At 38.2% G+C, this 12,026-nt stretch overlaps 1 protein-coding gene across 3 annotated transcripts in view; it reads right to left on the bottom strand.

Moving 5' to 3' along the window:
• The window catches only part of iqsec3a (IQ motif and Sec7 domain ArfGEF 3a), a 137,242-nt gene that overhangs the window by 24,452 nt on the left and 100,764 nt on the right, over nucleotides 1-12,026 (bottom strand). For all 3 annotated transcript variants that reach the window (XM_036149021.1, XM_036149022.1, XM_036149020.1), the window contains one exon: nucleotides 8,780-8,946. In XM_036149021.1, coding sequence (XP_036004914.1) covers nucleotides 8,780-8,946 — 167 coding nt within the window. The remainder of the gene's footprint in view (nucleotides 1-8,779; nucleotides 8,947-12,026) is intronic.

Below are 12,026 nucleotides of genomic sequence, written 5' to 3'. Positions count from 1 at the left end.
TTCCTCTTCTGTGCCTTAAGACACCACAGCCAATCTCTACACATGACAAAATCAATAACATTGCACACACCCCAACCTTTACAGGGAATAACTTGTTATTAAAACCTGGTACAGACCTCCATTATCAATTACTGTAAGAGTAAAATGTTTTCAACCTTATTTTTAAATGTCAAGCAGGCCACAAACAATGGCAAATTTTTATCTAGAAACAAATATGCCATGTTTTCCAGGTGTTTGGGTTTTGGTTTTATTTTGTGTTTATGTTTTAAGCCTTTTGTTGTTGTCTATTTATGTCTGAAAAGGTCCTGTCATACTTGGTACATTTATGTTTTTTTTTTCATTTAAGGTCTGTTGCTTAGTAGTTCATGATTTTGTGAGTTTCTTATTTTATTCTTATATTCTGTCCTTTTGTGTATTGGATGTTATTTCTCTTGTCTTTGTTTATCATTTTCCTTTGAATAATTGTTTCTTTGTGTCCCAGCTTGACTCTATTTATGTTAATTTGTCTTTCTCCCTGAGTTTCCCTGCTTTCCTTCTCCCACAGCTGCTCCACATTTACTCTGATGAGTTCATCTGGTTACTTTTCCATTTTCCACCTCTGCACCCAGTATTTATGCTCCTGTTTTCTCATTGGTCAACCCTACATTTTTCCAATACAGCCCCTGTTACCATGCCTGATTCTTCACCTAAGTTTCATGACCTGTTATGCCTTTTTTTTTTCAATATTAAAAAAACTCTGTTTTGCCACAGCCACTCTGCATTTGGGTCCTTCACTACCACAAACATGAAAAAAGATATACATCAATTAAAACTGTTAGTCTTAAAAACTAGTTTTATAACTTGGGCACTCTCTCTCTCAATTTCCTTTTCCCAAACTTTGCAAGCTCCAATCAGGCAGAAATTGTGAAAACCAAGGCTCCCAAACATTTTCAAATTCACAATTACATAGTCTTTTCTGAGAACTTCTAATTCATTTCTGTCACCCTAAGTTCCTTCACATTTCAGTATAAACACTTATTTAGCTGGGTTTAATTACTGTATGATTAAGATTAATTTCTCAATTAATTTCTTATAGATGCAATCTGTAGTGCAGAATCCTGCATACTTGGAGACGCTCTCAGAATCTGAACAACTTACCAAACATCATGGCTGTTTTTAAATTACATCCACTTACAGTAACAGAAATGTATTTCAAAATAAAAAAAACACTGTCATGATTTCTAACTCTTGATGCTTACATCAAACAACAGTTCTTTAGAGTTTTTGGAGAAGCTATGAATATTGGGACTTAGATAGAGAAGCAACATATAGCCTCCAACTATAAAACATATAGCAAATTTTCTAAGAACGAGAACTTAATATGAGAAGGTCTTCAAAATACCTTTTTCATAGATAAATAAGTAAATAAAAGTACCAACACATGTTTTAAATTGAATTAAATTACATTATTGTTCCCAGTGGGGGAAATTGCTTTTCAGAACAACCCATCAAGAGAAAGACAAACATGAGTGGACAGGTCACTGAGGCCTTGTTGCCTTTTTCAAGGTGCTGCCTTTTTGCAGAATATAGAAAAGAATACATTGGGATGGTTGAGGGGAAAAAGTGCATTTATTTCACTATATCTTAAGGGACAGTATGAGGATGCAGGGAAAACCCCTCAGCACAAAATAGCATCATAAGTATAACACGTAGGTTATCGGTTCATGGGTGGGGGGAATCCCAGTCTAGTTTTCCCAAGTGAGCAGCGCATCCTCGCACATCCAAGCTAGGGGTCCTGTCCCAGGGGTAAAAATAAACAGCGGAGGTGGTGAGACAGAGGGCGAATATCTATCGGCATGTTCATGTGTGTGTGGGTCAGTATGGGCCTATGACTATCTAGTAGTCCCCCCCTCCAGCCATAGTCTTAGATGGTATGTTTATCAGCAGTTCAGTGGAGCACTGTTCCATGTGACAGGTGTCATGGAAGGGGCGAGTGGAGGTAAGGTGTCTTATTTGCATAACATCTAGGAGAGTTTGAGATAATCAGCCTCCAAGGCCAGCATCGGGAGCCAAATTCATATAACAGGAAAATTGTTTTGTCTCAGCCTGACTGTGACTTTCCATCAGCCTTCGAGACTTTGCTGATCCGTCTTCTTGGCAAGTCCCAAACAGACACATTTGTTGGTCTTTCTGCGTAAATTGAGGTCAGACTTCCCACGACATCTATTCCATTTCATCATTAAGTTCAGCTCACAGCTGGAAAGTGATGCTGCGCCAGAACCAGAGCCAGCTTGGTGTTTTGCTCACGGCATCTGAGTCTGGGTGTGCAAAGCTTGGTTTAATCCATTATACATTCCTGGCAGCCTTTCCATGGCCAGAATAACCGCTGAGATCTTCTGAATTTGCCGATATACCAGAAACTGCCAACTCCAATAAGCAGAAATCCTAGTATCATAAATCCAATTATGTACACATCTTCCACGTCATTGATGGACAAAATAGACAGAAACAATCTTCCACTTCCCCCAGGAATCGGGAGTGTATCCAGCTGCATGTATCCCCTTGAGACAGCTGGGCTTCCCTGCACCTGGTGTTCTCGTTGAGAAAATTTTATCAACTACGTTGAGCGACCAGCTGATCAGATCCAATTCTGATTATTTGCAAAAAAAGGCTCTGAAAGAATCACCAAGCAGCATACAGACAGAGAAGCACAAGCAGGAGAGGTTCATGGAGGAGAGGAGCAGAAAAAGCATCTGCCTTCACCGAGTGCCGGAAGAAGAAAATGTTTACTAACATTTGAAATAGTAATTGTTGTTGCTGTATTATTGATAGAGATGAACCAATCTAGTTTTTTAGCATATCCGAAGATACCCGATACCGATCCAACACTATTGTTGAATGAATAAACCTTTTGCTGTGTTCTGATAGGGGTGTTTAAATGATTTATAGTTGCCCCATGTTGTCAAATAATTATTAGTTGAATTAACCAGAGCACGTGGTGGCTTAAGATTCAACTTTAGTTTGAAACATCATACGTAGGTAAAGCATCTTTATAGCGTGGCGTGAGACTTAGTGATGCTATTATTGGTTTAATGCTGCAACGTTTGAGTTGCAGTGGCGTTGTAGTGGTCCACATGTTGGGTTTGTATTGCTTGTGAGAGCTGGGGTACTAATGTGTCAGCTTTTTGGACATGTCTATTACATCCTTGGCAACCTGGTTTATATGGTATATAGCAGGGGCTGTGGCATCTCTTTAATTGGGGCCTGTGGGGGCTGGCCCCACCACATGTCGCTGTAGAGCTCTATGTTTACAATTATCAATGCGACAGGATGGTTCTTTATAGAGTGATATCGTAAAATAGCAATAAATTCTGTTAGAAACATTTGTGTCTATATATCTACCCCGGGCAGAATGCTGACAGACTCAGTAGGCTAAATCCTCTTGAGGTGCCTTGATATTGGGCCTGGCCCACCAATGTATGTTTAAACGATGAACATCTGAAATGGCAGTGCGCATGCCCAACACGCTTTCAGTAGACAGCCGTGGGCACAAATCCTATGGCCTCAAGCTCGGATCATCCAATCAAAATACTTGAAATGCACACGCTGCATTTATATTCTGCCAGATAGTGTGCAACAATCTAATGCTAGTTGTCCTTGCTGGCTCGTTGAAGGATTGATGTGAATCTTTCTGTTCAATAAATTAACATTATGATTGAGCCTTTATTTGTGATTTTATGTATGAAAATTTAATTACATTTATCTAATATGAAATAGCATTTCTAGTGCGTTGGTTTATGCTAACTTTTCTGTTCAATTTAAAATTTATCAAAGCATGGTCTTATTTTTCTACTTCTTCTGAAAGAAACACATTCTTATGGCAGAATGTCTTCCATCACCTTTGAAATGAAAGGTTGGTATACCACAATGAGATTGTGGTATAAGGAATAACATAATAACTTGATCATGTAATCAAATACCTTCTTTGCAACAACTGAGTCTGAGGAGAGTTGAGCTAACAATTGAAAGGAAGTCTAAAGTGGGAAAAACACAATGCAAAAAACCCCGCAAACTTGGCACATTTGACAAGCATATGCTGGGGAGGTCTGTTACGTCTGCCTCAATTAAAAAATCTGAATTGTAACACTATTAGTTTACTGATGCAAGAAATCATTAAAATTCAAGAGAAGGGTTGTCCACTAAATTACCAGGAGCTGGCTGTTTGCAGATACAAAAGCCTGTATCAGATTGAAAACTCTGTTTATCCATGGAAAAATTGTATGAGATAAAAAATAAGGCGTCTTGTAAAACTATATGAACTTTTGTTCATCTGTGTCAGTTTTTTTCACATTTTAGCCTTTTTTTCACATTTTACCTTTTGACCTTACCTTTTGACTATTTTTTTTATTTGACTTCTTCATTTTTATAAAATTAAAATATTTTCTCAGCCATTAGTCAGCAAATAAGTCTCCCCCCCCCCCCCCCACCACCACTGTTAAATTAAAAAATTCATAAGGTACTATTGAGGCATATTGGATTAATGTCAGAAGTTAGTTAAGATTATGATTAACAATTTAGGAACTTACATTTTCAGTCTCTTTTAAATTAGATAATAAATGTTCCATGGTTTGTCATGACTGCTGATTTCTATGGCTTAATTGCATTTCACTCCACCCAGGAAGCTGAGTGAATTGTTCTTCTCTCAGTGTGTAAGAAGGACAAGTGTAGACTAAAGGTTGAGAAACAGAATGCAAACGAGGGGAGACTTGGAGTAAACAGCATAACATTGATAGGCTAGATAAGATGATGCATGAAGAGAGGGAAGGAAAATATAAGCAGAAGACGAATAGAGAGGCCAAAGAAGAGTGGCATATTTTAATTTGCATAAGATGGTAGAATTGATTTTCCAAGCTAATTTAATTGTGAGGAACAGACGGGATGAATGTACTGAAGTTGTTCTGCATCGACCTCAGCAGTCCCAGATTGATTGCACGGATGGAGAACTAAAGTACGAGGCTCGTGCCTCTTCCTCGACACGCAGTGAATGAGGAGTTGTCTGCATGCTGGAGCAAAGATTTACAGGTGTTGTTTGGTCCGTGTCACAGTAAGTTAATTTGTAGAGCTCTTCAGGTAGGAGGAGAAACACAACCCCCATATTTATCTCTTAAATTTATGCAGGCAGGTTTAACTGAAAGCAAACGAAAAACTGATGAACATTTGCTTCTGGTGTTTTACTTGCAAATTTACTGCCTTGCATCAGAACAAGAATCCCCAGCAGGAGATATGATGGAACCGACAGGAATTGGTGCAGAGTTACACTGCTTTCTTGGATTAATTTTGAATTAAGTTTAAGTTTTTAAGACTAATAAAAACTGTAAAACATTTTGCTCTGTTCTGTATCTGTTTTACTACTGTAAATAAAACAGAAATAACAAGGACACACGGACACAAAATGACAGCTGCAGGATTTAATTTAGATCGGATGTGCGTGCAGAGAAAGATTAAACTGACATAGACAGCAGCACTGAGAAATTCCCCACATGCAGGTTAGCGAATATCTTTTCTCACTTTTGATAGAAGTGGCTAAGATGTGAAAACAACAGAGAGTCATGTGCTACTCCAGTGGCTCAGTACCTAATGCAATCTTTTTCAACAACATTCTCCTGCTGATTTCTGACGCAACCTACAGTAACAAACCTGGTGACTCGATTTTGAGACTCGAGTGGCACGTGAAGAAGATTTTAGAGTCGACTTGTGCCCCAAAGACTTGTGACTTGGCTTAGACTTGGGAGCTCAGACACTGGTCTTTTAAACAAGCTTTATCTCATGTAATGAGCAGCGAAAGCAAGCTGCTATGTGAGCCACAGACAGCAGCTATGGCAGCTGCTCTGCGTATCTTATTGTGAAAGCAAGCGCTTGATTATTAACCAGTGATGTTTACGGACCGTGGGCCGATGATGGCTCATAACAATCTGTTCATGTTAGCTGTAACTTCTGTAATTATGACCACATGGACATCTTTCCAACTGAAGTTGTATCAAACGATGATTTTTTTTTCAGAAGGGAATAGACCTAAGCTACCTCCGCTATTATCAAATTATTAGGCTGCTACGTCATTAGCTGGATGGTGAAAATCTAAACATAAAAGCTCTTCATGTTCTTTGACATTCTCTTTCATTTACTCCCTACACTACGTCAAGCTCATTGAAATGTACATCATTCACATCATTAATGAACACCTTTGTTGTTTTGACTTGATAGAAAATGTTTTAATTGCAGATTTAGACACAGTATACCAATAATATTAAATAGTCTCTGACTCAGAACGAAGAAGAGAAAAGCCTCCAAACCTTAACAGCACAGTTTATAATGGACTGGATAACATGGTACTAACATGTACTAAGGCATTGAAATAAACTTATTACAAAGACCAAATAAAGAGTACTTTACTTGATTTACTCAGGCTATCAACAGCAACATGTTTTGATTTCTTTCAAAAATGTCTCTTTGAACAGAAATGCATATTTAGATTTCTGATGTGGTAAATATGACACTATATCATTAATAAATAATAATACAACTGTCCAAAACTGTTTTCTGCTCCGGGCATTAAATGTTCTAAGATTAAATGTGTTAAATCAGGCCTAAGGACAGGATTGACTTACTAACCTACAGTAATGCGATGCTTTTGTCAGAGTATGTATTAAATGAGAACATTAGACATATAAGATTTGAGTTGAACTTGCTCCTCAAGGATGTGAGACTTTACTTACTTTGAAAACACAGCGGGCCAACACTTCCCTAATTTGGGCTCCTAAATCATCACTGACTCTGAAGGTTTCACATAGGCACTCAATCAACTTGGAGTTTTTGCATTTTGCTCTTTCCCCATAATCTGACATCTTTATTTCCAGATGGAATACAAAATGCTCTTTCATCTGAAAAAAGGACTCCGGTCCTCAACTTTCTCTTAATACCCCTGGAGTTTTTCTTTTGCAGTGACTGGAAGGCCTCCTGCTGGTTAGGTGATTTCTTGGGTTTCACAAAATAACTTTCTCAAGACATCTACAAATTGACACATGGTTAGTTGGAAAAGTCTTAGTACAGAAAACTTATTTTTGTACCTCAAATGGTTTTGCTATTTTAAAAAAACTACAACAGTGGAATATTTCAAAGGGGGAGTGACTAGCATACTACGGAGGAGCAACTCTGTCATATTTAAAAGTAAATACAGAAATGAATAAATGTGCAAGAAATGAATAAATGAGCAATAAATAAATAAGCATACAAATAAATGCACAAAAATGCAGCAAATAAATAAATGTATGCAGTCATTAAATGCAATGGGACATAAATGTATATCTCTTCTAATTAGCTTCTCTATTTTTTCACCTTTGTAATAATTACCTTATTCTTTATTTTCTGTTATAATGTTTAACTTTATTTATTAATTAATTATTTCTAAATGTGTATGTTTTCATTGTTGTCTGTTTTTTTCTTCTTTTTTATATTTTACCATATTTATATCTTGAAAACTATTTATATCTACCTGTCATTTTTACTTCTTTGTATGCATTTCTGCTTCAATATGCAAATGAGGAGCGGGTGGGTTTTAAGGGGACAACTGCTGCCTATTGGGGGTCCAGCTTTGTTGGCAAGCCAGAGATGGAGCCGACTGGATCTGCTGTCCCTGCCCAAGACGTGTTCCAAGGCTATAGTTTCTGTCAAGGAGAACAAGTCTGGCATGACACCTTCCAATTCCCTACATCAGTGTGCCACTTACTGAAACACAAGTTCAGTCAGAGCATCCACATGACAGATAATAAAGTCAGGAATTACAGCATTGTTTTCAAATAAAGTTGGAGGATGTCTCAGCTCACACAGCCTGGTAGCTATTGATGGCAGCCGCCTGTAGATTCCACCTATGGAGGTCTGATGCTAACCAAGCAATAGCTCCTAGACCCACCCTCTCCTCATTTGCCTAATGAGGCAGAAATGCATGTAGAAAAATAAAAAGATTATGCAAAAATAAATGGCTTTGAAGAAATAACTAGAATAATAAATACAAAGGAAGAATATAACTGACAAAAAATTAAAACTTACATGTAAATAAATACATTTATTTATAGAAAATAGATGAATATGGTAATTATTACAAAGGTGAAAAATAAAAAAGCTAAATAAAAGAGATGATAAATGTATGTCCACTTGTATAATTTAATTACGGCCTACAATTGTTTGCTGCATTTTGTGCATTTATTTGTATCTATTTATTGCATTTTTATGTATTTCTGTATTTATTTGTAAATATGTCAGAGTTAGTGCTCCATAGAACCCATTTACTGGTTTGCCCGTTTTTTGAAGAAAGATTGTGCTTTTACTTAATTGAATCAGGTTTTGGCAGCCGGTGCATCTGGGCAAGCAAACCTCACAACAGAGAGTTTTGTCCATCTTTTTTTTTTTTTCTGGATGAAAATGTAAATCACTTATGTGATCAGTCTTTCTAAAAATATCTCTATCTTGACCTTTACAGCTCCCCGTTCTGGGACTTAACTTGTCTAAACAGGCCTAGACGGCAAAATCTAAGTGCAAGAACAAAAAAAAAAAGACATGTTTCACGATTTGCTTCAGAAGCTTCCCACAGCACGACAAATCCATCCTAAAAACACTTTTCCCTCTCAGCTGAAACACGTACACATCACCCACCCACTTTAACCGATTATGTAAACTAATCACTGTCATTTAACTCCCCCGGTGGGCTTCTTTACAAGCAGCTTATGTGTAATGCCAGGCCCCTTACCTCGCAGATTTCGTATGAAGTCCTCTAACAGCATCTTGCGGTCTGGCTTGATGTTGGGGCTGTACATGTCAGTGTTGAGGAGGATGATGGCAAAGGCCAGGATGAAGATGGTGTCCGGGTTGTGAAACTGCTGCACCACGTCAGGGTTGCACATACAGTACCGCTGGCTGTGGGAAGAGGAAAGAATGCCATTGGCAGAAAAGAAGAGGAAGTGGTTGGTAGGTAATACTCAGACACTCAGATGAGCACAGTTATTTTACAGTATAGTGGTGGAAAAGTGCACAAAGATAAATAAATAAACAGGAGGGGCAGGAAAAGAAGGGAAGATTGAAATGATAGCGGAACATAAAACTAAAGCCTTCTTTCTGAGTACACTACACTCTCAGAAAAAAATCATTACACGGGCTGAGCATTAGAGTGTCATGCTGAAATGAGAGTTATGGCTTTAATTTTGCCCGTGGGTTCATCTTAAGCTGTCAGCTGCCCCTTAGCAGCAATGAATTTCACAGTAGGTGAGGTTGATGCAGCTTTGCTCAAAACACTGTTTCTCTGCATGAACACTCTTATCCCCGCTGGATCCAATGCTAACATCAGCCCCGGATTACACAGAAAACTGAGCGCAAAAACGCTCAGTATTAAAAATGTACGCTATTTTTTTTTTTCTTATCAAGTATTGCAAAACATTTCACCCTCCTGAAAACAATTCACTGACAGCTTTTACAGGCTTGGTTGCTGGATTAATACTGGTTTCTATGATGCGTAGGAATTCCTTTAGTAAGGACTATCTTCCAAAAAGTGCAGCCAAAAGAGGAGAGTTGTTCTGTATGAAAAAAAAAAGAGCAGAACACTCCTGGGTATTAACTAATAAAAGGGACCCCAACGCCAAGACTGGAAGAGGTATACCACCCACAGACAAAATTACATTTTGTATGGATGAGTTGTTGGCCTTCTATGCCTCCGGATGGAGCCTACATCTCAACATTTGATTCTGTCATTTTATCGTGGCCTTTAGTAATTATCATCTCGTTTGACTCATTTTGTACTCGTACTCATTTAAAAAAAAGGATGGGTGTTAAAGGCATTAGTCAACACACATTAGCTGGTGCAAAAACTTTAATGAGAGTCAAACTACCAGAAGTATGGATAAAGTTTATTACTGCATCAGATACTATGTTTTACGCAGATATATATATAAAAAAACACAGCAAGGGTTTGTATTCTAATTCAAATGAATAACTGCTGTTTTTCTTGCTTTTATGTGCAGCACGATGACTGGTAAAGCCTAACTTCAAACAACACTGCTTTAAAATTCATTTTCAGACTGGAAGCACTTGGAAACCTTAGTATTTAGTGAGGCAACACTTGCTATACAAAGCCTGGTTTAGATCACAGCTTATTCATGTGTTAAAATGACCAAGACCTAAAGAAATTGCACCAAGACTTAAAGATGCACTTGGTAGACTCCTTGGATTCCTCTGCTGGCATTCCTGTTTGCTAGTTTGTGCATACTTCCCGATAAGGCAGTTTAATTCATCGTAATAAATTACAGGACAGAGCATCGGCAACGTATGGACAATGTTTGTATTCAAGGCAGACGCTTTAATTGGACTACAGAGCCAAATATTTGGATTTTAATCTTTCAACAGCATCAGATTCAAGTGAGCAACTGATCCAGACATGCATAACAAAGCATAGTGTTTCGATTTCTATTAAAAAAAATAAAAAATTCTTACGTGTATTTAAGCACAAATCCAACCGTAGAACATCTTTTGAATGGAGCCAAAGTTTAAATTTCTGCTTTCATTTAGCCATAAATTATGTCTGACTAAAACTTGGTGGACAAAGGGGTTTTAGTGTGATATTCCTAGGGAACCTATGTTCCTTTAAGCATTTCAGAGTCTAAAAACTCTTAAGAGAAACCAATAATTATCTATAAACAATGATTTTTGCTGCAGTGAGACTGTCGTGCTTTAGTGTCTCAGTAACAACAGCAACAAATGCGAGACAAAAGTTACCCACGTAATGCTTTTCACTACATAGATTTGTCAGAACTATTGGTTTGTTAGCTTGTGTTGCTGCCTTCCAATCTAATGTTACATTCCTGTCTAAGATGTATAAGTCATTATGCTTTCCTGGGGAGGATTTGAGGGCAAAATTATCCACGCTGCATGATCTTTATCTATGATAATGATGCTCCAACACAGAGAATCACTGATCCTAGACTCTCCGAACTGTAAAGCTGGAAATGAAAATAGGAACAGAATAAATCCGCAGCATTAGGAGCAGGTTTATATTAGCTCATTCATTAGTCCACTGACGCAGCAGATACTGAGGCTGCTGGCTGCCTTTCTTGTACCCCCAACCCCCTTCATTCTTCAAATCCCCTTCACTTACTTTAGAGATTTCTGTGTCTCTGCACGTGTATGTGTGTGGAGGCATTTCAAAGCCCAGGAGCAGGGGAGGCGGGCACAGGGAGGCAGTGGCGGTTATGCAACGCTGGTTATTTATAAACCATCCTCCCGCTTTCTTTTTTTTTTTTTCTCCCCTTTTTGCCTCCCCCTCCCAGTTTGTGTCTCACCCCTCCCCTCTCCTTGCTCCTCATGGCATGCAGGCCCACCTGATGTCCAAGCATTCCCGCTGCCAACCTCTCACCCCACTACGACAATTTATCTCCACAATGGGCACCTTGACAACGGTGGCAGGTGGCTGTTATTACAGAGGCGTTACAACAAAGAGCACTGACGCGCCATGCCACGACTGCACTGCAGAATGTTACTCGTTGCAAGTTGTGAGCAGAAATTTCAAGGGGCCTGGCTTAAAACGGGAACGGAAGTGTGCTGAATATTTATAATGTCCAAATTATTTTACTAGCAGATTCCCTCAGAGAGTGTTTCACACTATAAAAGACCCAATCAAAACCAGATTTGTGTTTTTCTGCTTGCAAATTGATGCTGGTAATATTTAAATAAACCTTGAAGTACTTCCGTTAACCTTGGCCCAAGGGCATCATTCACATTTTATCCCATCGTTCCAACTTGTCAGGTTACCAAACAAATTGTATTAGTCTTAAGGGGTTTTTCATAATGCACAAGATTATTTACCACAATGATATTTATTTTCTCTTTGCACTAATGTTCTATCAAGAGTTTAGCATATTTAACCCAACCCCTCAATTTTAGCATTCTTTTTGCTTTTTTGTCATGCCTTCATTATAAAACAAAGACCGTTTTGTTTAAAAAGGGAAAAA

This window comes from Fundulus heteroclitus, chromosome 17 (assembly GCF_011125445.2).
Source record: "Fundulus heteroclitus isolate FHET01 chromosome 17, MU-UCD_Fhet_4.1, whole genome shotgun sequence".
In the NCBI taxonomy this organism is placed as follows: domain Eukaryota; kingdom Metazoa; phylum Chordata; class Actinopteri; order Cyprinodontiformes; family Fundulidae; genus Fundulus; species Fundulus heteroclitus.
This window is presented reverse-complemented; position numbering and strand designations above follow the sequence as displayed.